Raw genomic sequence first — 26,592 nt, forward strand, 5'->3', positions numbered from 1 at the left:
CACATTAAAAAACTATGAAAAATAAAACATAAAGAAGAACAAAATATGATTACTTTTGATCGCCAGTAAAACGCCGGTGTAATGTGCGTTTCAACATTCAATGAGAACGCCCAAAACGACAAAAGAAGTGTAGCTGTTGATCCCAACCAATAGGCTACAAATTGAAATTCTAAAAGAGGGGATTTCTGTAACTTCCATGGCAGAGTCACTGAGAATCACAACCCATTTTAAAAGTCAATTCCCCCAAAACTAAGCAAAGCCCAGATACCAATTAAGACTGAAGGAGTTGGAGTTGTTTTTCTTTCATCGATACACTCCCTGTACCAAGCAAAATGGCGGTGTTATCTCCGCGTCTCCTCTCTCTAGTTCAGGCAATATTTCGATTCCATATCTCTGTGTTCTTCTTTGTTTCCTCTGTATTTCTTCTATCACCATTCTTGCTAGGGTTAGGTTTGAACGGGGTTTATCAGTTTGTTCATTTCTTTTTCTATGTATCGCTTGAACGAGACGAAAACATCATGAGGGAATTGTGCCGGTTCTTTCTTTTCTCGAAATTGGATTTTGAGAATTATTGGGTTTTCTTCTTTTTTTTAGTGAAGGATTTTCCTCATCTTGAGTAATGTATTATATAAAGAGATAAGATTTTTTTTTTGTTTCCAAATAAAAACTTCTGGGTTATTGGTTCATTATTGTAGCTGTAACTATATAGATTATCAAGATCATTCTAGTTGGAAATTTTACACTACTTTAAAGCAGGAGGGTAATTATCCATTTACTTCATCAAAAAACTATCAGCAAACGAAAATAAAGAGATCCTTTTAGTGATATTTTAAAGAAGTTTTTGAAAACTATAACTAATTTATTCAGCGACTGATTAACTCTTCATGATTTGTTTGCTGTTGTCAAAACCGTTCATTTTTTGTTTTCTGCAGTTAGTGTTCATTGCCTTATTACTCTCCACAGAAAAGATTGGTGCTAAGCACGTGCTGATTCCTACTGATGTTTCTTCTGGGTAAGCCTGTTCTAGTCAATGTATCACTTGTATATAACTTACCTTGATTTTTCATTGACTGGCTATTCTATATGATACTTGTTTTTTTTATACGAAATTTCATGGTTTTATGGTTAGTTCCGAGTCATCATATATTCTTGTGGGGGTTTGTACACCCAGTTGTATCACTACTCATATATCATATCTCTTCACAATAAAGGATGATGGCATCTTTGAGCCGAACTTGATTTAGAATGTTTTTGCTCAATGTATGTGGCTTGATGTGTTACTGTCTCCATCTTTCATTTCTCAGTTTTCATGATATTTGTTGTTTGAGTTTTAGAGTGAGGTCAAACTGCTGATGATGATACATTACAACCTTCGTGTAACTTTTACATTTTACTCAAAACTTTGAATGTCCCGCAACTTTCTCTTGTGTGAAGCATTACATATTTGCTTTGTTGGCAGGGAAAGTCATTCAAAAGAATATTGTGCAATGTATGATATATGCGGAGAAAGCAGTGATGGGAAAGTGCTAAATTGTCCTTATGGTTCTCCGTCGGTGAAGGTATTCAATTTTCGTAAAATTGCGTAAATTGCTGAACTAAACTATCTCTCTTTTCTTCCTCTTTAAACCTTTCTTCTGCTAAATTTATAAAACCTATTGCATGCTGTATGCTCTTGCAGCCTGATGAGCTATTTTCTGCCAAGATTCAAAGCTTGTGTCCAAGTATAAGTGGAAATGTTTGTTGTACGGAGGCTCAATTTGATACACTGCGGGCACAGGTTCAACAAGTAAGACTTTTTTTACGTTCTTTATTTATGAAAACCTTAATGAATTTTGGAAGCATGCTTCTGGCAAATTCTTGATATCTTATTCTTGCATAAATTTGCCCTTAAAAAGAAAATCATTGTGTATGTAGACTCTTATATCCAGTATATGTATTTTTTGGGGGTGTGACAGATTATATTGTTAATTACAGCCTTCTTCAGCTACGAGCATTGTTCACTTTTTACCATTGCCTTGAAATATATGTTCACTTGACATTGCAATTACAACGCGTGTCTTCTGCAGGCCATACCTTTTCTTGTTGGTTGTCCAGCGTGCCTGAGGAACTTCTTGAATCTCTTTTGTGAGCTTTCTTGCTCACCGAATCAAAGTCTATTCATCAATGTGACTTCTATCTCCAAGGTCAGGATGCTCATCAATGTTATCTAGAAGATTGTTTCCTAATCGCATAATGTGTTATTTAGTTATGGTTGAAGGGAAAATTCTATAGTTAGCTATACGACCGGATGATGTATGGTTTTGAGTGTTATCTTTAAGATTATTACCTAAATTCAGGTGGATGAAGTGGAGGGATGCATCCGAGGTTTTGTGCGACCAAAGGATTCCTTTAAGGTGGGAGGAAAAATTCTATAGGTCGGAGGAAATATTCTATAGGTCAGTTGTATGACCTGCGATAATGTGTGGTTCTAAGTGTTGGGCTGTTAAGAGACAACATATCTAAAAAATTCATGTAGTAAAAATGCAAATACTTCATTGGATGCGAGGCCACATGAGGGAAGATGGGATAAGAAATGATATTATTAGATTTAAGGTAAGAGCAACACCAATTGTAAATTGTTAGATAATCGTTTAAGATGGTATGAGCATAGACAACATATAAATAATTAAATAGCGGCGCGGCGTTGAGGAGAATCGAGAGAAATTGTATTGGAGAGAGTATGAAGCGAAGATGAAGACCTAAAAAAACATGGCTTGAAGTAGTAAGAAAGGATATGGATTCAATAGGATTTGATGAAAGTATGATCCGACATAGAAGTGAATGGCGGAAAATATTACACGTAGTGGATTTCCGTTGATTTTCTTATAGATTCATGTAGCCGACCCCAAACTTTTGGATAAAGGCTCGGATGATGACGATGATGTTTATGATGTGCCATTTCTCTTCAAGTAGTTCGGATTTTGAAAGGTTTACTAAAACAAAGCCATGTTTTAATGTTCACTGGGTAAAAACCCCTATAAATCATTGATGGCTTAAGACGAAAAGAAAATGTACCGAGTCACAAGTGGTGAACATGTACTAAGTCATAAAGTGGTGAAAATGTATATTGTCATAAAGTGGTCTTTAGTTTTGCTATTTTTTCACTAAACAAGTTTCATTCTCATGCTATTGGAGGGGCTAAGCATCATGCTTTTTATGTTATTTATAAGCCGCAACATTAGCATCATTATTTTCAGGAGCTGAACTGCCCCAGCAATAACATTAGCATCACCTAAACCCCATCTGGTATATGTTTTATCCCTCCTAAGTGATGGGGTTGAGAATGTGTACCTAGTATCTTGTATCTTGAATCAACTCCTTCTCTATCCGATCTTAGAAAGTGTAGATGCGCAATTCTTGTGCGCATTCAAGACTTGCTAGTTGTGATAATTATTATTTTATACGGTGTTCTGCAGCTATCATTTTAATATAAACTCCACCTAAAAATCAATTGTTTTTCTCTCTTTTTTTTCCAGGTTTCTGAAAATTTGACTGTGGATGGTATTGACTATTATGTAACTGATTCCTTTGGAGAGGGATTATACAACTCTTGCAAGGAAGTAAAGTTTGGGACAATGAATACAAGAGCCATAGATTTTATTGGTGCTGGTGCTAGAAATTTCAAAGGTAACATATTGTACGGACCTTGTCTGTTTCATTAACACGTGATGCTTCAGTATTTCACTTTGTACCTGCTATTGGCATTTTTCAGTTCAGATAGTGTCGCATACGCCCATCTATTTTTTTTTCTTTCCTTCCATAATGTCAAGATGTTTCATTCCGTAGAATTTTTTTGGGCTGGTTGAAGAGTGTTCTTTTTGGCAAAGTGTTTAAAGATACTGGGGCTGAGTGTCTTTACATCTTGCGTGGTTATTAGGGATAACAAGAGTGGTCATATATCTGAGTGCTTCCATATCTTAGCACAGGCTGGAACTTAATCTTTCATTGCTAGTTATTACTTCACTTATTTTCCATCTCCTTTATGGGGATTTCTTTTCTTTTTAATTTCTGGAATCTCTTCTCCGTCTTTTGGAATTGTTAATGTTAGTTACTTTGTCATTCAACCAATAAATTAACTAGTTGTTAGGTTGGGGCATTTCACATCATTTATACATATTCTAACACTCACCCTCACGTGTGGGCAATTCAACAGCCCAACAAACAAGGCTCAACGCTCACACTAGACCCCAACAACAAACACACACAAAAGCCCACACTTGGGGCAGCAACAAATGATTAAATTGTGGAAGCTAGGGTTTGAACCAAGGCTTTCTGCTCCGATACCATGTTAATATTAGTTACTTTGCCATTCAACCCAGTAAGTTGTCGGATTTGGATTTTTTTGATCATTTATACATATTCTAATAGGAATGCAGCAGTAGCATTTCCTTGGTTGCTTTTGATTATTGTCCAACACAATTTATTTTAACAATAGAATCCACAAAATGGGGTAGCACTGTAGCAGCCTCTCTCTGACTGATTTTAGTGAATAGTCACGACAACTCAATGTAACTAAATAATCCCCAAGTGGTTGTCATTGTTTATACATATTTCTTCCTTCTTTGTCCTTTGCACATTATTTTCACTTATTTATGATGCTGCCATGCCCAAGCTTGACTTTACCAAATTGTCTTAAATTTATGTTACTATGGTTTATGAAAGATAAACTTCCATAACCCTCTTTGGTATTCATTTGATACACCTTGACATAGTCATCTTGTGTATATTAGGAGAAAAAATATGTTATATGCTCACAAAATTTCAACTTGATTATGCATATATGGGCTGTGTAAAAGCCATACTGGATGGTTCAGGTTGGAGTATCACTAAAAGTTGATAGGGTCCTAGGTATCTGACTGAACCCAATAGACTTTGTCGTTTAACAGTGATCGCTCTCAAGTTGTTTGGTGGGATGCATAACCTGTTCAAGCCAGCCCATCTCAATATTTCTCTATCATAATGCTGCCCGTTCAAATCTTTTCTTTTTAGTAAAGAACCCTTAATGTTCATATGATTGGTATGCTCATAATTGTACACATTCTCCCCCCCCTCCCTCTCTCTGTTAACGGTTCATGCTTCTAGTTCAGCACCAGCAAAAGACAAGCAACCATAATGTATTTTGGTTAAGAATGAATTGAATGTTTTCTGCCATTTCTACTCTGTAATAATTTTTTCACCTCATGTAAAAGGATTTGTTCCCCACTGTCTTTGCCAGAGTGGTTTGCATTTATTGGCCAGAAAGCAGAGCCGGGATTCCCTGGTTCACCTTACGCAATCAAATTTAGGTCAAGCATTTCAGAGTCCTCTGCAATGGAACCTATGAACACAAGTATCTATTCATGTGGTGACACTTCTTTGGGCTGCTCTTGTGGTGATTGCCCTTCATCTCCTGCATGTGCTAATTCAGATCCTCCCTCTCCGCCCAAAAAACATTCCTGCTCTGTTAGAATCGGGCATCTTGAGGTTGGAGTCAATCTATCCTTGTTTTGATGCTTTTCTATTTTAGCTGGCTGATCTGGACTTTCATGTTGATGACTCAATTTATCTATGATTATTTTGTTTTCCTCTTACACTTGGCCCAAAATTCATATGTCGATGACTAAATGATTTTTTCAAGAGAACAAAGTATTTATTAGTAAAATTACCTTGTGAAATTGGCACTGATATATGCTATTTACACGATCTTGTCCATTGATACTTTCAGGTCAAATGCTTTGAATTTTCATTAGCAATTGTCTACATTATATTGGTTTCTGCGTTTTTTGGGTGGGCTTTATTTCTTCGGAAAAGTGATAGGAGTCATCAATCTAGCCTGGAACCACTGTTGAGTGAAGGTGAAATCCATTCTGAGGACATGCATATGAGCGACTTTTCAATGAAGGTGAATCTATTTCTTTATCCTAATATTCACTATTCCCCGCATAAACACCTTTTGTCACTGTTAGGTTGTGGATTAGGAATTAAATTTTTCAATGATGAGAGTGTTTATTGCTTTCATGGGATAAATCCCCTGCCAATTAAGGATGGACCTGCAGTTTTTTGCTACTATTGTTTTCTTTTAGGTACTTTTTTTTTGCCTGTCATCCTGCCATTTTCGTACTCTATGTTTTCCTGTATTTGGTCTTGTGTAGTATCATCCTCAACATATTACCTTAGCTCCCCCTCCCCTATTATTTTTTTCCAAGTCTCAATATGGCGTTCTGACATAGCATTGTTAGTAATACTTGTATGTTAATCAAAGAAATTAAATACAGATCCCCATTGAATTCTCCAAAGCTTTGCTTGTACTAATCCTTATGTAGCCTTGTTGAAGGGACAAATTCTTTTCACAAATCATTGCCAATCAAATATTTTTCCACTGCCTTGGCAGTTCTGTTTCCACAGCTGTGTTGTCCTCCTTGTGCCTTCAAGGTCGACTAAACTTGTCTTACTTTCTAATTTCTGTAAATTAAGTTTGAATAGATGACCTTCGTTGAAATAGTTACAAAGTCCTAGGTGTTAGTGCAAGCTGCTAGGTGCCAAAGAGTCTTGGTTCTTGATATGTTCAAACTCCAAGAAATGCTTATATGGCTGTTGAATGTCTGAAAGATAATGAAAGGATCAACTTTTGGAATGCCCAGTTTCAATCTGTGCTTTTGTTTTGATTCTGTTTGTAATGGTCTTAAAAGTTTTATTTTTTCCTTCAGGATTGTTTTTTGAAGCTTTGTTGTATCTTCTTGTTATTGGGATGAAAGCTTACTATAGTTTTATCCTTTTTTTATTTTTTCATTTTTATAAATTCTAGGTGTATAGGATGAATCCCCAAGTCCGGAATGGGGTCTCTGTCATTCAAGAATATATGTCAAGCTTCTTCAGGTGACATCAATGAAGTATGCATTTATAATAGATTATATGTCTGGTATATGCTTATGTAATCTACTTATATTATATCCAGGTGGTATGGAAGATGGGTTGCTAGAAATCCCACTCTTGTGCTTTGTTCTTCGGTGGCAATTGTTCTCTTGCTTTGTTTAGGCTTAATTAATTTCGAGGTGGAAACTCGACCTGAGAAGGTATCACTTTTTAGCATCTGCATTACTTTCAGAGTTGGTGAAAGATATATTGTCCATTTCTCTTAGCAGCAAGTTTGACCTATCAGTGAAGAGCTCATCTTACCTTCATAGTATGTGAAAGTCAGTAGCCCTATGATGTGCCAAGAATGAAAAAGTGGCTTCTTTCAAGAACTAGTGTCTATCTTCTAATAAATGTTGTCCATCGCTTTTTATCATTTGTTCCTCTTTATTAATTTGAGTCAATTGACAATGTTGTCGTTGTTGTTGGTTTTTTTTTTTTCTTTTTTGTGGATGGCTTAGTTTAAAATAAATGCAATTTACATGTGCCACAAAAGTTGCATAATAGTGCTTGACAGAACTAGTTGTCTAGTTGTGGGTAGGTCCTGGTAGTCGAGCAGCAGAAGAGAAACGGTTTTTTGACAGCCACCTAGCTCCCTTCTACAGAATTGAGCAGGTAATGATACTGCTTATACGACTGTTTCGTTGTTGTTGTTATTATTATTATTATTATACCCAGTGATTTGGGGCGATATGACATAGCCGCGCTGATGTTTTCCTTTTTTCTCATTTTTTCTTCCTGGTTTGAATTTTACTTTGTGAATGTAAAGCAACTATTTGGCTTGCATGCTCCTTTTGAGTCTTCATCTAATAATGTTATAATATATATAAATAAATGATGTGAAATGCCCCAACCCAACAAGTTAACTTATTGGATTGTATGGCAAAGTAACTAATCTTAACATGGTATCGGAGCGGGAGATCTTGGGTTCAAACCTTAACTTCCGCAATTTAAACCCCCATTTGTTGTTGCCCAAGTGTGGGAAGTAGCCCTAGTATTGGGTCTTGTTTGTTGTGCATGTGTTAGGCCATCGGATTGTTCAATCCACACATAAAGGGGAGTGTTAGAATATAATCAAATGATGTGAAATATCCCAACTCAACAAGTTAACTTATTGGGTTGAATAGCAAAAGTAACTAATCTTAACAAATAACAATGTTCTTTTTGGCTGAATTTTTTGAAGGCCATACAAAGGCTGTACTTTGTAGAATTTATAGATTGCTACAGTTTTGAAAACCAGGCCCTGCCAAATGGTAAAATAATTAGGCTCTGATAGTTCCCCATGGTTGATGTTTTTGAGCATCGTAATTCAGTCAAATGTGACATATTAGTACTTTGCATTTGCGTTTTTGTAAATATGGTTTTTCTGCAATACTATGCGAGGCCAGCAAAATTTTTGGCATTCTCACAGTGATTTGATGCATAAATTCTAGGTTTCTCCTCTCTTGCTGAATGTCGATGTGTTAATACATAATAGTGTGTATATCACAGCTTATATTAGCAACCTTACCAAATCCGAAGGATGGGAAACTGCCCAGTATTGTTACAGAGGATAATATACAGCTACTCTTTGATATACAGAAGAAGGTACCTTTTGGTGCTCGGTGCTTCTTTTTGTTCACTTGGCTTGTTATGTGTTTTTTATTTTCTTTTTGTAGTCTATTTTTTTATTAATTTATACATGTAAAATCTTTTAATCTCTTACAGATTGATGGAATTCGTGCAAATTATTCTGGTTCAACTGTATCTCTTACTGACATTTGCTTAAAGCCTCTTGGCCAGGATTGCGCGACGCAAAGTGTTTTGCAGGTTTTCTTACGTATACATTTTATTCATGTTGCATTGTATTTTATATGCTCATTGGGAAAGTGCTTTTACCCACCTTCCCCCCAATCATGCTGTTTACCGTTTCATGTTGACATTATCCATTGATACCTTCTTTTGCCTCCTTGATAGTATTATAAAATGGATCCTGAAAATTACGACTACTATGGAGGAATCAGTCATGCCGAGTATTGCTTTCAGGTAATTATACAAATTGTCTTGTTTTCACCTTTTTGGCGGCCATTTGAGCATATGTCCTTTGATATATATACGTCTTCCTAGATTTTCCAAAAGACGGGCATAATATCTATATAATATAAGTGGGACTTAGATGGAGAGAGACTAGTGTTTTCATTAGTCATTGCAATGCTGCCTTTGTTTTCACTCAATTTATTGCTTGTTCGGTAAATTTCATTTTAATTTTTAAGGGTGTTATTATTGTGGGCCTTTCCCATATATCCATTTTGATTTCCCAATACTTTACTATAACTAGTCAGAGAGACATTTTCTTGCACCTTATCTTTGATTGGAGCTACCACTACCCTAGATCGTATTGGCTCGTTCTTGTCCGATCCTTCCTTATTTTGACACACATGCAGCCCACCAGTCTCAATTTTGTTGGTCATTCATTGAGCCTGTTGTCTCTTAGCATCCCAACATTCTGTACCATAAATCATTACAGGGCGCATGCTAGACCTTTAGAATATCTTCAATGGCATTCTTCTGTTGCACCGAATTCCAGGGATTCTTCCAGTTTACCTAACCCGCTTTATACCAGTGCTACCTCTTTGGTTCCTCCCATCTTTTTGAATTATAGATCGAAGCTATTTGAACTTCCTACTTTTAGGTATTTCTTTCCCGTCTATTTAAATTGCTTCCTTGTCTCGTCTTTTACCTATACTAAACTTACATCATATATTATGGCTTATTCCTACTTATTTTAAACCCTTTGGATTCCGAAGCTCATTCCCAATTTTTAAATTTCAAGCTACCTCTTGATATGGTCTCATCTACTAGGACAATGTCATCTGCAAACAACATGCACCAAGGAAATATATCTTGTTAGTTCAGCCATCGCTATGACAATAAAGAAATGGCCCAGTGCCGATCCTTGGTGTAAACATATAGTAATAAGGAATTCTTATGTAGATCCTTCACTGGTTCTTAGATTTACTATTGCTCTCTTATGCTTATCCTTAACTACAGACATAGCAAACTGAAACCCCCCCGTTTAGAAACCCCGGTCACTTCTCTAGGCACCCTATCATATGCATTTAATAAACCGATAAAAGACTAAAATAAAGGTCTCTCTTTTTTTTCTAATCTTTTCAGTAAGTCCTCTTATACGTGTATCACTTCCATTGTGAACTAATTCATAAATTACAAATTCTAAGGAAGGTGATTTCCATGTGAAGCACATTGATTGAAGAGCTCTGACGTGCGCATAGATGAATGTAATATGAGAAGTATAAATTCCTATATGGCCGCAGGCAAAGCTTCTCTTTGCCTGTGGAATTTTGTGACCCAGTCATGTGATTCCTTTTGAAGACAACTAACTGTTAGTTTGCCTACTATTATTAATATGGTTCTTTCCCGTTAGTCTCATTGGACTAGCAGGTGTCAATTTAGAGTCTTTTGGTGAAAAGTCTTCCTCTCTTCATTGAGAGTCTGCATTATATACAAGATTACAAACTGTAACAGAAAAGATACAAGCTGATTTTCAGCCCCTAAAAAACAGCTAAGCTACCATATATACATTGTCTAATTATAGCCTAAATATATCCTAATTAAATTCAGAATATTTACAACATAGCTGTCAGTTACAACCATAGCTGTCAGTCAAAGATCATATTTAATCCGTTGACATCCCCCCTCAAATTGATGCTGGTGAATCTATAAGCATCAATTTGCCAACTAGAAAATTATGGCGCTGACGTGGCATGGATTTGGTGAAGATATCAGCAATCTGTAGGGTAGTGGAGATATGGGGAAGAGTAATAACTCGATAGTCATAGGCTTCCCTAATTGAGTGACAGTCAACCTCGATGTGCTTTGTACGTTCATGGTAGACCGGGTTGGCTGCAATTTGGATGGCACTAGTATTGTCAGCATGTAGGGGAGTAGGTTTAGCTGGGCTGAAACCGAGCTCTGTGAGGAGACCACGCAGCCAAATGATCTCGGAGCACGCAGCAGACATGGCGCGGTACTCAGATTCAGTGGATGATTTGGAGACATGGTCTTGCTTCTTACATTTCCAAGAGATAAGAGCATTGCCAAGAAACATACACCAGCCGGTTGTAGATTTTCTAGTGTCTGGACAACCAGCCCAATCAGCATCGCTATAGGCTTGTAGCTGAAGTGAAGAACCAGTAGGGAAGAATAAGCCGCGACTAGGTGTGCCAAGAATGTAGCGAATAATGCGTCGTACTGCAGATAGATGGAAATGCCGTGGTTCCTGCATGAACTTACTGACGGTATGAACAGCATAAGAGATGTCCGGTCGAGTAATGGTTAGATAGATAAGACTACCAACCAACTTTCGATAGAGAGTAGGATCCTCAAGGAGCTCCCCTTCATCACGTCGATATTTCACATTCAGTTCCATGGGGGTCTCAACAGAAGTAGAGTCGGTGAGGCCAGCTAATTGAATCAAATCCTGACTATACTTGTGCTGATTCAAGAAGATACCTTGAGGCTGATGATGGACCTCTAAACCCAAGAAATAGGTTAGTTGGCCAAGGTCTTTCATGTGAAATGTAGAACGCAGCAAAGTCTGAATCTCAAAGATGGCTGCCAAGTCAGAGCCAGTGATGACAATATCGTCCACATAAACAAGGAGGAGAACCATGCCCTTCGATGTCCGTTTTAGGAAAAGAGAGGAGTCATATTGACTTTGAGTGAAAGAAAAACCAAGGAGAGTTGACCGAAACTTTTCAAACCATACTCGCGGTGCCTGCTTTAAACCATACAAAGAACGTTTCAATTTGCAAACATCATTAGGTGAGGTAGAAGGCATACCAGATGGAAGTTTCAAGTAAACTTCTTCCTTGAGATCACCGTGAAGAAACGCGTTCTTGACATCCATTTGATGTGAGGGCCATGATTGAGATGCAGCAAGGGCGAGTATAGTTCTTACAGTGGTCATCTTGGCGACTGGTGCAAAGGTCTCATCGTAGTCTAGACCATATTCTTGTTTGTTGCCAAGAACCACTAATCGAGCCTTGTAACGGTCTATGGACCCATCAGAACGAAGCTTGATTGTAAATATGAATTTACTGCCAAGAGGTTTCACAGATGAGGGACAAGGAACAACATCCCAGGTTTGGTTTTCTGCAAGTGCAAGAAGTTCTGTTTCAATAGCTTCCCGCCAACACGCGTGCTCCATTGCCTGCTTATAAGATGAGGGAATAGGAATAGAAGACAAAGTAGCTGTGAAGGATGAAGGAGGAGAGAAACCAAACCTATCTGGGGGTCTACGAACCCGAGTACTATGTCTGAGAGGAGGATGTGCAGTTGCTGGAGCAGAATCAACATTCGGGATAGGAGCGTGAGGGGACGTGGGAGGTATGGCAGGCTCGTTGGATGTGGCGGGGGTTCGTCGTTGATACACTAGGAGCGGCTTACTAGGGACTGGAGCTGCAGAAGAGTTAGTAAACATAGGCAAAACAGAAAATGAAGGAGAAACAGGATCCTGGTGAGTAGGAAAAAAATATTTGTTTTCAAGAAAAATCACATTTCTAGAAACTCGAATACGACTCAAATTGGGATCAAAGCAAAGAAAACCTTTTTGGTGTTCCGAATATCCTAGGAAAGCACATTTGATTGACTGAGCCGTGAGTTTGGTGCGTTCATGTGCAGAAAGATGAACATAGCATACACAACCAAAAGTACGAAGGTTGGAATAATTTGGAGGATGACCAAATAACCGAGTGAAAGGAGATTCATGGTTCAATGAGGGAGAGGGCAATCTGTTGATGAGGTGGACAGCAGTTGAGAGAGCTTCACACCAGAATTTAGAGGGCGTAGATGACTCTAATAGGAGAGTGCGGACAACATCGAGAAGGTGACGGTTCTTTCTTTCGGCAACTCCATTTTGTTGAGGTGTTGAAGGACAAGATCGTTGAGAGATTATGCCATTATGTTGCAGAAAATCCTGAAACAAATGAGACATATACTCACCCCCATTGTCAGAACGAAGGATTTTGATATTGGCTGAAAATTGGGTCTGAACGTAGGCATGAAAAATCTTAAAAACAGAAAAGACTTCATCTTTAGAATGGAGGAAATAAATCCACGTGAAACGACTATAGTCGTCAATAAAAGTGATAAAGTATTTGTAATTAGCATGAGAAATGATTGGTGCCATACCCCACACATCACTATGTATCAGATCAAAAGGTTGGACTACATGCGGGGTGTGAATAGGAAAGGGTAGAGTTTTACTTTTGCCAAGCCTGCAAGAATTGCAATCAAACTTGATAGCATTAAGAGATGATGATTCTTTATTCCCAAGAAAACCAGATTGCAGTAAATCATGAAGTACATTAAAGTTTGGATGTCCGAGACGTTTATGCCACGTTCGGGAATCAACATGAGCAGAATTACATGTGACAAATGGCAAAGAAGAATAAGGAGACGAAGAAAATTGAAGAGGGAAAAGACGTCCCACTTTAGGCCCCCTCGCGATCATTCTCCCTGATTGTTGATCCTGCACAACACAACCAGATTTAGAAAATTCCACTTTACAATCCTTATCAACTAACTGACCAACAGAAACTAGGTTGGTGGTAAGGCCAGGAGATACAAAGACATCAGTTAGAGAGGGAGAAACATCACCAGTGGCCGTGATAGGTAAATGATTGCCATCAGCAGTATGAATTGTGAGATTTCCAAAATATTTGTTTACATTGGTGAGGGAATCAGCATTGTTTGTCATGTGATGTGAAGCCCCTGAATCAAAGTACCAAGGAGATGATGAAGAGAAGGGTTTACCTGAGAGTCCTAAAGCGGAAAATGCAGAAATGATCATTTGCTGAATCATTTCAGGGGTCACGGCTGGACAGGAGCAGGAGCATTTTGTGTTGAAGATGTTGTATCCACAGAACTTCCAGCACTAGAAGAGCCAACTGAGACTGCATATGCTGTTTCCGATCTCTTGGGGGGTCGAGTAGGACATTCCTTGATGATATGGCCATCCTTTTTGCAATAATTGCAAAATTTTCGAGGACAACTTGAAGCATAATGGCCAAATCCTTTACAACAGAAGCACTGAACAGTGCTCATATCCCTACTTCTTGGCTTACCTTGTGTAGCATAGGCCACTGGAACAGATGTGGATCGTCGTTGTTCCATTGTGGTTTGAGTGAGAAGACGCTGTTCCTCACGAAGCAGATCATTGAGGCATGTGTCCAAGGAGGGAACAGATTCTCGATTCATAAGATTGGATCTGGTCCCTTCAAATTCAGGTCTCAGTTTCATTAGAAATTGATCCCTCTTAGTAGTTTCATGGACAGATTGAACAGAACTAAGACCTTCGGATGGTAATGTAGCATAAACAATATCAGTGTATTCAGCCCAAAGATTATTGAAACTAGAGTAAAAATCAGAAATAGAGAGACTATCCTGTTGTAGAGCAGCCAATTCATGTTCAAGTTGGAACCGACGAGCAGTGTTTTGTTGACTATAGATCTTCTTCAGGTAAGTCCACATCTCGGCTGCAGTCTTAGAGGATCGAAGATTCAAGATGATGTTGGGTTCGACAGATCCTAAAATCCATGCCATGACTTGAGCATCCTTGACTTCCCACTTGGTGTACTGGTCTTTGTCTTTGTTTCTGTCAGGAGTAGGGTTACTGCCATCAACATGTCCCCACAGCTCCTTGCCTTTGACAAAAATTCTGAAGTGAAACGACCAAGCTGAGTAGTTCTTACCATTGAAACGAATCAGAGAAACATCAGACTTATCTGAAGCCATGAGATCAAGAGAACTAGAATAACCAAGAATAATAAACTTGAGAACAAGAGACAAATGATAATTCAGAACCAGGGCTCCGATATCATGTCAATTTAGAGTCTTTTGGTGAAAAGTCTTCCTCTCTTCATTGAGAGTCTGCATTATATACAAGATTACAAACTGTAACAGAAAAGATACAAGCTGATTTTCAGCCCCTAAAAAACAGCTAAGCTACCATATATACATTGTCTAATTATAGCCTAAATATATCCTAATTAAATTCAGAATATTTACAACATAGCTGTCAGTTACAACCATAGCTGTCAGTCAAAGATCATATTTAATCCGTTGACAGCAGGTTCTGTAGTTCAATTGAAGCTTTCTTTAGAAGTATTGGATTGTAGACTGGTATAATTTTACACTTCTTATGATTTTTTTTAGGCAAGGAGGATTACCTTGCTAGACTATTATTCTTTATTCCCCTCTTTGATGGCTTTGTTTGGTTAATGACTGAACTGTCTTTCATTTATGGTTTTCTTAAACATGATTGTTGGTATGCCATTGTTATTGTGGATTCTACAGGATATTTTAAATGTTTACTAACTTTAAGTCATCAATCTTCCCTTTTCCAGCATTATACTTCTGCAGACACATGTCTGAGCGCATTTGAGGCCCCACTTGATCCAAGCACTGCTTTAGGAGGATTCTCTGGAAACAATTACTCCGAGGTAATAGTATCACTGCTTGCTTATAAGTATTGTGTATCTCCTGACCCTTAGATGTTATTTGATTTCAGGCTACTTCATTTGTTGTTACCTACCCAGTTAATAATGCAGTTGATGAAGCTGGCGATGAGAATGGAAAGGCAGTATCCTGGGAAAAGGCTTTCATTCAGTTAACAAAGGTTTGGGAGCAGCGTATTTATTTTTGGCATTGCTTGTATTCTTATGGAACTTCTGTGAAATCTTGCTATTGTATAGAAGAAAGAACACAATGTTGGAGATGATGTTTGGTTCTGGCTTGAGAAAGAAGTAAATTAACAGGAGGGTCGGAAGATATTTCTTGGTGTTGGGTTGAGAAAGAAAGCAAGTTTTTAGTTTAAAACTTTTAACTCGGTGTTTTGTATTGTGTAGTGTAACTGAGCATTCTCTGATTTTGGCTGCCATGAGTGCATGGCTTTGTACACATATCATATTTGCATGGCAAATACAGATACCCTTTTTGAGAGTAGGAAGCCATATGGAAATGCTTTCTTTAGAATATAGTTACCATTTTTATGATTCGAACACCTACATGCATTTATTGCTTCTATCGCTTCCTTGAACTTGAATATAGAACAATATATCCTTCAATTCTTTTGGATTGTGAACTCAAGTCAGGATCTGAACTCATGATTGACAGGATGAGCTGCTACCAATGGTACAGTCTAGCAATCTCACTCTTTCATTTTCATCCGAAAGTTCTATTGAGGAAGAATTGAAAAGAGAAAGTACTGCAGATGTTGTAACAATAGCTGTAAGTCATTGAAGAATTGATGTTTTTCCGTTAGTCAACTTGTAAAGAATCTGGATCATATGCTCCTCTACTTAGAAACATTTGTAACTCAAAATGGGAGTTTTCTATCTGTTTATTCTTCATTCCATATTTCCATACATTTTTTTTCCAGATAAGCTATCTTGTAATGTTTGCTTATATATCCGTGACACTGGGGGATGCGCCACGGTTATCTTCTTTTTACATCTCATCAAAGGTATGTTGTAACCCGTCTAACCCGTCTGCTGCATGCTAAGTTCTCTTTGTGGCTTCATGACACTCTATATAAAGTTAGATATTATTATCCTTTGAAATCCATGACCTAAATTTTTATTTCTTCGAGACCATTGATTTCCCTGTTTATACATTTATATATTGTGCAGCGCTATTAGTACTTTTATGGTTTCCATGTTATGTGATGCCATCCTTAATCATGATTAATTTTCTGGCTTAAAATAAACTTGGCATTTTGCCAAATTCCCAGGTTTTCTTTCAACCTTTTCATTTTTCTAGATATACCGTGTTTTGGCATTAAGTGGATACATCACTTCCTAGACACTCCGTTGCCATCCGTTTCACATTTGTTAGTAACAACATTGGCAATATTCTTATTATTCAAAGGCAAGTTATGGATAGTTTATGTAGTGGGGTGGCAGCCATTTAATACTAATGGAACATGGAGTTACAGATTATCTAGTGGGTTCTTGTTAAACAGAATGATTGAATTAGATAACTTGGGACTGATTCTTTAGCGGTGAAAAGAAATAGTGTGGACATGCCATGACCTTGGTGATTCTCAAACACTGGTAATGCTATTAAAGTGATGAATGACCACTTATGAGAAGCAGTAATTCTTAGGAGGTCCTCTTTAATTGTAGCAGTGAAATATTCATATAGATGGCAAATAACATGTATGCATGCAAACACATAAACACATGCATACCCAAGTATATTCACACTATTGTATTTATTTCCATGAAACATTGATTTCTGGTGATGCATCATTGTTTGTATTTATTGTTGGTTTTTTTGATAAGTTGGACTTCTATGCATTTATACCCCACCACCAATACCTAGGTGTCAAACATTTAAACCCTCGAACCAGCCTTTCCACAATGCGGGGGTGAGGCTGCGTACATCTTAGCCTTCCTTGACCCCGCCTCCACTATAGGAGCCTTGTACGTTGCGTATTATTTTTTTCTTCCTCCATGCATTGAAGCTGCTCACACACTGATCTCATTTCCAGGTTTTGCTTGGTCTTTCCGGAGTTTTGCTTGTCATGCTTTCTGTCCTTGGATCTGTTGGATTTTTCAGTGCTATCGGGGAAAAGTCTACGTTAATCATTATGGAAGTTATTCCTTTCTTGGTTTTGGCTGTAAGTAAATTATTTTGGTTTACAGTGCAGTGATGAATTGCTATTATTTTCTTTCTATGTGATGTCAAGTATCACTGTATCAGCTGCACCCTGTATGAGGTTGTAGCTTAGAACATTGATATCTGTGTTGTATCCTTTCTTAACTCCTTTTTTTTCCCTTCCCTTTTCTGTTATGTTTGTCTGTGTATGTCTGTATGTGTTTATATCACTTTTCATTGGACCGATATGTTACTCCGTGCTTTGCGATCTTGACCATGCCCATTTGTGCTTGCTAAATTGTGAATGGGACAAACTGATCCTTGTTATTTTTCGTGTGTGAACAATATAATATTCTGATTTGTTTCACCATTTGGTTTCTGTAAATTCTATCAGGTGGGAGTAGATAACATGTGTATATTGGTGCATGCTGTGAAACGGCAACCATTGGAGCTACCATTGGAAGTACGAATAAGCAATGCATTGGTTAAAGTTGGACCATCCATAACGTTAGCAAGTATATCTGAATTTCTGGCATTTGCAGTTGGAAGTTTCATTCCAATGCCAGCTTGTCGTGTGTTTTCCATGTTCGCAGGTCTAAATAATTTCTTCTGTATTCTAATACATTCAGTTTGAAATTTCACTTCTCGGTACTATAAATCATTATCTTTCGTATGTGTCTGTAGCTTTGGCTGTTCTACTGGATTTTCTTTTGCAAGTTACTGCTTTTGTTGCGCTGATAGTTTTTGACGCTTTGAGAATTGAGGATAATCGGATTGACTGCTTTCCATGCGTAAAAGTTTCTGCTTCTGGAGAACCCAACGAAGGTATTTGTTTAATCATTTTCTCCATGTTGCTTTAAACATCTCGTGTAGTATTATGAATTCTTTTCAGATTGGTGTTATATCTGCTTTCTCTTCCATCTTTTAATATCATCCCTGATCAAATTATTTCAATATTTTGACGGAGCATAGGCATTAGTCAAAGAAGAGGCGAACTGCTGGCTTGGTATATGAAGGCAAGTTTTATGGATTCTGTAATGAGCATCATTTTGTAAGAAGCATTGTGCTGATCCTGTGGACGCTATTTTTTGTTTAAATTTGGTATGCTAGTACTTTTTATATATGCTCTCAGACTTTTGTTCTCATGTTAACTTTCCCTTATTTCAATGTTATAGGAAGTTCATGCACGTATACTAGGACTTTGGGGGGTGAAAGTATTCGTTCTTGCTATCTTTGTTGGTTTTGCTTTGGCAAGCATCGTAAGTGGCAAATGTTATTGTTTACAGAACCCACTTTATTTGATGGGTTTTGATAACATATCAACTTCTTTTTTTCCATATTCCATTAAGGTTTCTGTTATTTTGCTAATACTTCAAATTTTGTACCTCTGTAGGGACTATGTCGAAGGATAGAAGCTGGTTTAGAGCAGAATATTGTTCTTCCTCGTGACTCTTATCTTCAGGTTTACATTTGTTGATCTGATCTCCCATTCTGGAATTTGCTTCTACTTAGTGTAAATCTTTTGTTATCGTGAAATCTGACCTTTGAATTCCATTTGAATCAGGGGTATTTTAGTAATGTTTCAGAATATCTCAGAGTTGGGCCTCCACTGTATTTTGTTGTTAAGAATTACAACTATAGGTATCAGTTCAAGCAGTTTTCCATTACCCCTTTTTCACTCGGTACATATTGCTCATTCATGTTGTTCAAGAGAATGTCATTCATTCTGTTATTATTTTCCTTCCATCTTGTACATCATCCCATACAACGACAGAGAGACCATATGAAAAGAAATTGAAAAACATAATCATGATATATTACTACAGAATACATATCCTCTTGCTTAATAATTTATTAGATTTGAGGATGTTTATGCTGCTACTATCATTTAATAATTTTTTAAGATATGAAACTGACTAGATACTTATTGGCGGAGGCTTGGAGTGATGAATAAACCTTTTCTAAGTTGACTATTTCGCAATGATCGTACTATTGGAGCATCAATGTCAAGAATCTCAAGTTGGTGAGAAACTTAAGGGGAAATGAAAGTAAAAATGACGCAAATCTGAGTGAACTTTTTTTTCCATCAAATATTTGTTGATTTAGGAGGAAATGCTATTTCAAGGTAAGCATGCTCCTATCATAAATTGTGAGTACGCTTTTTTTTTCCTCTTTAAATGGAAGAATTTCTCTCCAAATTAGTTAGGCGGAAGATTTTCATTATCCATGGATAAGAAATTAAGAATATGAGCGTAATATTAACAGAGGTTTTGGCCCTGGAGTTGGGGGGAATTTATGGGAGAGAAGTTTTTTTGCCCAATGGGGCAAGATGTCGCGCGGAATCTCTTCTTCCGTTTCTGGGTTTATGCATCTATAATGTAGTTTTTTCAGTTAGCCATATCTGGTACTTTATATTGAGTTTTGATCTGATTTTTGGCCGGGCACAATTTTTTCTTGCTCAGCTTAGAATCAAGAGATACAAACAAGCTCTGTTCCATTAGCCAGTGTGATCCAAACTCTCTTCTGAATGAGGTAAGACATTGGTCCTGTGTTTTAAATTCCAACTGTGGATGTTAAAAGCCTTATGCAGGACTATATATGTGGAGTCTTTATTCACAGAATTTGCGTACAATAATCATTCAATGGTTCATGCCTAAGTATGATTTTGATATATTTACTGACGCAGTCAGAAACTACGATTAAGGCCAAACCAACGTTTAAACTAGAACATAAGATTCCAGTCAGGGAGAAAACACTCCCAAGTTTTGATTAATTTCTTCAAAGCAAAAGATAATGAGCCTTAGAGGTGGCTACAACCCTAAATGAAATGAAATACATAAAAACGCAAAATTATAAAAATGTCCAAAAACCCTAAATGGCCCATTTGAGGTCCTAAACAGTGGAATTTGACTAAAATATTGTGGGGCTAGTGGCTTTAGCCACTAGTCTTGCAATCACATCGAATCTAGTCTCTTGGCCAAGTTTCGCGCAATTATTACAACATGACTTTTCAATTCTACTAGTCGGTTTGCTTGTAAATAACTTGCCATTTTACATCATTTACATATGTTAACAGCATTGCTCTAATGTTACTCCATTTCTCTGGGCTGCCTAGCCAAGCTCGATAACATATTTAGATATCATACATAGATATAGTTAACATATTTCTCTCTAACCGATATATTTTTGACATAACTTCACACAAATAAGTTTTAAATAGATTTCATTTGGATAATGCTTGAGACCTCCAAAAAGTGACCCCCAAAAGACCCCCATTTAATGTGGAGTGTTGGATGTGAAGTGGGTCCTACATGTGTGTTTTTAATCAATGGTTATTTTAATGCCACATAGATTTGGGGGACTTTTGGGGGTGATATTTTGGGGGTCTCTAGCATTATCCATTTCATTTTTAGTATGGTTGTGTGTCTTTGTTTTGAATGATGTTTTCATATAGTTGAGCTAAGCCATGGGAAGCATGGCTTAGCTCAACTCGGCTTTATTAGAAGCCCTAATGTGAATTTCCAAATGTACCAAAATTAAATTGTTTTCTAAACGCATATAATATTATATGATGTTTTCATATAATATTTTGTTCTTTGAGTACTGATAAAAAAAACTACTTTGATACCTTTTGGTTCTTAGTATTTCATTTGTATCAATTAGCCAACTTCATAGGGGTGGTCAGATGTATTGATGAGTTGGTTCTGGGATTGGATGTAATCAAGTTTAAGTCGGCAGAGACCATTTGCAATTAATGAGATGTACTGTGATTCCCAATTGTGTAGAATCAGGAACAATGCCCTTCAATGCTCAGGTATTCAGTTTGGTATCAACTAGTTTTTGAAATCCTGATGACTCTTTGTATGATATATTTATGTGATTTATGGTATTGTAGCAGAGTGCTTGATCAAAGACAACTTTTATCCTTTTTCATGTGCATGTTCTTAGTTCCTTATTATGAGTGTGAAGGCATACTCTCATCTTTTGTGTCATAACTTTCAGTTGTAATGATCCTATGATACCATATTGTTATTATTTTTTCCTATCTTATACCTTAGAATCTTAAATATACCCAACTGGCCAACTTCCATGGACTCGTATATTATGAAATGTACATTTCAGCAATGAAAGGCTCATTTAATTGCATCCTGAGCTTAAACTGTGGGAATTTCAAAGTTTGCATGCCCTTTCTTTCTTAAATATACCCAACTGGCCAACTTCCATGGACTTGTATATTATGAAATGTACATTTCAGAAATGAAAGGCTCATTTAATTGCATCGTGAGCTTAAACTGTGGGAATTTCAAAGTTTGCATGCCCTTTCTCTCTCTGAAAATTATTTAATCCATGTCAATGTATTTATTTTTTAAAACACTTCTATTTTTTGTAATATCTGTCCCCAATTGGTAAGATTGAATGAATCATAACCTGTGAGAGGGTTTTTTTAATATTCTCTTCATGATTATGGCTTTCATTGGACATTGATGTTTCTTTAATCTTCGTTTTCTTGCTGTAGATATCTAGAGCATCTTTAATACCAAAATCAAGCTACATTGCTAAGCCAGCTGCCTCATGGCTTGATGACTTTCTTGTATGGATATCTCCAGAGGCATTTAGTTGCTGTCGGAAGTTTATAAATGGTTCCTATTGTCCACCTGATGATCAGGTTGGGACTTCCTATTTATTCTGCTTTTTTGGCATTTTAGGTGTTTCTTTTCCTTTAGTCATAACGGCTCTCTCTTTCTCTCGTTCATTCTCCCTCTCTCTCCTTCTCTCTGTCAAATACACACACCAACGCACTCATTAATGTTAGGACCCATATGCTGATGATGAACCTGTTTTTAACTTATGTGTTATTATTTCTTGTGTTATTAGAGGAAAGTAGTTTCAAACTAGCTTTCATTAGGTTTGGATAAAACAACAATGATTTCTAAAGATATATCTTTTTCTCTAGCCGCCGTGTTGCTCACCTGATGAAGGACCTTGTGGCTTAGGTGGAGTCTGTGCAGACTGTACAACAGTATGATCTTACTTTTCTATGTGACTAAAATATGCAAGCAATTTACTTGAGAATCATGTATTATGCTACATTTTCTGGTGGTTTTATTTCTAGTGCTTTCGCCACTCGGACTTGGTTGATAACCGTCCACCTACAGAGCAATTTAAGGAGAAGCTTCCTTGGTTTCTTGATGCACTACCATCTGCTGATTGTGCAAAGGGTGGTCATGGGGCATACACCAACAGTGTGGATCTAAATGGTGCGTTTGAGATTTCTATTTCAGAACTAGTTAATTATCCTTTCTCATATTCATTTCTGATAACATAAAGCATTTGAAAAAAAAGGCCTGAGAAGTCCTAAATTATTTAATCTCTTCAATTCATTTCTTTGCTGCTAATGCTTTGTCAGGCTATGAGAGTAGTGTTATAGGGGCGTCAGAGTTTCGTACATATCACACACCGTTAAACAAACAGGTATAGTTCTATTTATTTTGTTGTAAATTGGATTTGTGCACTTGTGTTTGATTTGATTGTCACTATCCTCAGGGTGACTACGTTAATTCAATGCAAGCCGCACGGGAGTTCAGTGCGAGAGTGTCTGATTCATTGAAGGTATTATCTCAAAAATGCAAGTTTTCTTCATCCTCTTCAATTCTAGTGTCCATGATTTCACGTATGACATTTGGGAATTTTGGTTGTTTATGCAAATGTCGGATCAGTTGAGCTTTATTTCACTTACTTATTTTTGCCTGCTTCTGCTTCTGCTTATTTATGCCGAGTATAAGCAGAGGCAGGCAAATATAAGCAACATCAAACCTCCACCCAAGTATTCTGCTCATGTAGGGTATTAGAGGATGATGATATTGTTTCCAAGATATTTTATTTTATTTTGTGGTCTTACCATTTTCAATTTTGTGGGCAAATCTTTCTAGGTCCTACATTTTCAATATATGATTTGGTTATTTCTATCCAGTCACCTACGTTGCTAACTTTTCCACATTTAAATGATATAGCATGCTTTACACGAAAGCTATTAGTGAGTGAGCTCTTTTTGAAATCTATGGTGGTTACTGTTTCAGTTTCTGTCAAGTTTCCAATGAAGCAACTAGATAAGCCTTGGAAAGTTAATTGAGTGTTACTTATTCTCATAATTGACACATTTGTATAGTATGTGAACTCTGGAAAGTGAGCTACTTAAATGTTTCCTCTCCATAAAGCCCGTAAAATGACTTGCATTTACTGAATTTATACAGAAACAGGATGTTAACTATTCATACCTTCATTCCACTGCATCATGTAATTTAAAATCTTACCATTAGATTCCGGAAATGTGCTGGTCCAGATCTTATGCCAAAACTAATTTTGTGTTGCAGATGGATATCTTTCCATATGCGATGTTCTATATCTTCTTTGAGCAATATTTGGATATATGGAGGGTAGCATTGACCAATATTGCTGTGGCTCTTGGTATTTGAACTTTGGAACTACACGTATATTATTTCATATTCAAAGTTTTTCTATCCTTCACAATTGTTGATGTTTCTGCCTAAGCTTTAACTGAATGTCTTCTGATTATTCAACAGGTGTTATATTTATTGTCTGCCTTGTCATTACATCCAGGTTTGAAATTCCTTTTATACTTTGTCTGCAATCCGTAGATTATAAAAAAAAGTGGGCCTTGTACTGTTTGCTTGCTCTTCTGTTTTCACGAACATAGAACAAAGGCAGTTTTCCGCTGTCTCCAGAGTAAGAATTTTGTAAATTGAAAATTTTTATTTTGTTCGAGTGGCTTTGGTATCTTTGAAATACCAAAAAAATATTACGGTATAATTTTCTAGGGTGTATTTAGAAGGATTTTCTGATCACTTTTATTGGAGCTCATGGCAGGAAGCAATCTCTCTTGTTTGGAGCAAACTTTTATTCTTTATGAAATGTTAGCAGAAGAAAACCTTGGTCCCTTGCTAATTTGATGTGTTTCCTCTTATGTTTTGTTGTATCACTTACCAAATGCAGTTTCTGGAGTTCAGCAATCATTTTACTTGTTTTGGTGATGATAGTTGTGGATCTCATGGTATATCCTGATTCCCGCACCTATTATATATGATGTTCTTTCGCTTCAGCTGTCTTTTAACATTAACATATATTTTTTCGTCTTTTCTGATAATCACTCCTTCACCCAGTAAAGTTTTTTATTGCTTATTGTTTTGCAGGGTGTAATGGCAATTCTGGGTATTCAACTAAATGCAGTCTCTGTTGTAAATCTTGTAATGTCAATAGGAATTGCTGTTGAGTTTTGTGTGCATATAGCACATGCCTTCCTGGTTAGTATTAACTTTCTTTTGCACATTATTTTAATGCTATTCTCTGGTTACCTATTGGGTCATTAGATAATATGGTGCCCTTTTTCGTGTGTTTGAAATGGAGGCACATCAAGCTCGCACCTTGGCTTCTCCGACTTTCCCCAGTACAGTTTTTTTGCTTGAACTCCAAATCTAACCCCTCTCTAGAGAAGGCTGTTGGTTGCAATCGCCATACTTGTCATTGGCCATTGGGGAACTTACTTGTTATAGAATGAATACTTAACTAGTATTATATGCTTATATTATAATATGATGTTAGATATGTATTTATTTTGTACATGTGGTGATTCTTTCTTACAGGTAAGCCATGGGGATAGGAACCAGCGAGCCCAGGAGGCTCTGGGCACCATGGGAGCTTCAGTCTTCAGGTTGACTACATACTTCCTTTTGTCCCTGTTGGAGTGTGGTTGCTTTTACTTGGAATGCTCTTTCCAGACTTTTACTGGTCTATGAATTAGTTTTAGAATGGAGATGGGCACATCATTATAGTCTCTTCTTAAGTTCTAAGATAATATAATGATAGCGTTTAATATATAGACCAACTTTGTTCAGGTATTCTGCTGCCAATTATTTCCTATTATTCTTGTTTTATTATCCGTGACTGTTTCACGTACTTTACTGATCACACACGTGTTCCAAAAGAGGGGGTTTTGAAATATACTTTTGCCACCAAAATCTAATTTTCTTCTTGTTTTGCTTGATTTATTTGGCAGTGGAATTACACTCACAAAGCTAGTTGGAGTCATTGTCCTTTGCTCTGCAAGATCAGAAATTTTTGTGGTTTGTGCCTCTTCCCTATCAACCAGAAGAAAATCGTGCTAGCTTAGGGATGACAAGTAGCTTTCTGGATTTTGCAGGTCTATTACTTTCAAATGTACCTCGCATTGGTTATCATTGGTTTCTTGCACGGGCTTGTGTTTTTACCAGTAAGTTGATTGAAATCCACTACTATATCTGTTAGATTGCACCCCATTATTTTATTCCTGACGCTGAATTACAAGAAAATAATGTTGGTGATTTCGTGTACTTGACTGACGACACACATGTTCCAATATCACTCAAAAATAATGTTTGTGAGCAAAAATAAGAGGAAACGGATCTGTGATATCCCTACAATGTGACTGAATTTGAGAGGGCAATGGGAGAAGTTAGCATGGGTCAATTGGAGGAAGGGACGATTGATAATACTTTTAAGGGGAACAAAATGACACTACACAATTATATGCAGCAGCTAGATTGTGTTGGATTATGATGTGTGTTTGTGGTTTTCAGGTTGTGCTGAGTATGTTTGGTCCACCCTCGATGCATATTGTTATCGAGAAACAGCAAGAAGATGATGAGCCTTCTGCTCCGTCGCAGTTGAGCTGAGCTGATCTAGGGAGTGCCATAACTTGCTTGTTCTGGCTCTACCAAAGCGCGTTGATTTTATACAATGTTAGAACACATCCCTTGATGAAACATGTTGCTACACCTTAACAGTTTCAAATCATAGGAAAAAAATCGTTAAATTTTTAGTTGATATTACATCTCTTAGCTCCCATCCCATAAAATGGTTTGTTATTTTGCATCAGTAAAAATCTCTGATAACTTTACCCCTTGGATCTTTGTAAGAAAATTGTATTTGTCCCTTTATTAATGTCTT

General features: G+C 37.1%; 1 protein-coding gene across 2 annotated transcripts; it reads left to right on the forward strand.

The window, feature by feature from the left end:
- The first annotated feature begins 183 nt into the window (after positions 1-183).
- On the forward strand, positions 184-26,582 carry LOC120013733 (NPC intracellular cholesterol transporter 1-like). Of its 2 annotated transcripts, none has more exons than XM_038865653.1 (39): positions 184-371; positions 933-1,012; positions 1,460-1,559; positions 1,679-1,786; positions 2,067-2,183; positions 3,516-3,666; positions 5,255-5,502; positions 5,744-5,920; positions 6,824-6,894; positions 6,974-7,091; positions 7,462-7,545; positions 8,422-8,517; positions 8,638-8,739; positions 8,887-8,955; positions 15,339-15,434; positions 15,503-15,610; positions 16,108-16,221; positions 16,373-16,456; positions 17,486-17,614; positions 17,987-18,185; positions 18,277-18,417; positions 18,565-18,608; positions 18,768-18,851; positions 18,986-19,054; positions 19,157-19,233; positions 20,055-20,124; positions 22,109-22,258; positions 22,547-22,612; positions 22,706-22,850; positions 23,000-23,064; positions 23,137-23,202; positions 23,964-24,057; positions 24,174-24,210; positions 24,604-24,661; positions 24,801-24,911; positions 25,251-25,318; positions 25,664-25,730; positions 25,808-25,876; positions 26,223-26,582. In XM_038865653.1, exons 1-39 carry the CDS (start codon positions 333-335, stop codon positions 26,316-26,318), a joined length of 3,867 nt encoding a protein of 1,288 aa, XP_038721581.1. In that variant the 5' UTR covers positions 184-332; the 3' UTR covers positions 26,319-26,582. The 2 variants fall into 2 exon arrangements, with proteins under 2 accessions (XP_038721581.1, XP_038721590.1); XM_038865662.1 differs by having other exon boundaries at positions 18,334-18,417.
- The last annotated feature ends 10 nt before the right edge of the window (positions 26,583-26,592 follow it).

Source organism: Tripterygium wilfordii, chromosome 2 (assembly GCF_013401445.1).
Source record: "Tripterygium wilfordii isolate XIE 37 chromosome 2, ASM1340144v1, whole genome shotgun sequence".
NCBI lineage: Eukaryota > Viridiplantae > Streptophyta > Magnoliopsida > Celastrales > Celastraceae > Tripterygium > Tripterygium wilfordii.

What these genes read in the sequence shown, in the direction of transcription:
- LOC120013733 (XM_038865653.1), top strand. Translation starts at nt 333, where the DNA reads ATGGCGGTGTTATCTCCGCGTCTCCTCTCTCTAGTTCAG. An exon ending in GTTTTGCTTTGGCAAGCATC is followed by an intron (nt 18,852 to 18,985) that starts GTAAGTGGCAAA and finishes GTACCTCTGTAG; the next exon opens with GGACTATGTCGAAGGATAGA. An exon ending in TCTGTGCAGACTGTACAACA is followed by an intron (nt 22,613 to 22,705) that starts GTATGATCTTAC and finishes TTTTATTTCTAG; the next exon opens with TGCTTTCGCCACTCGGACTT.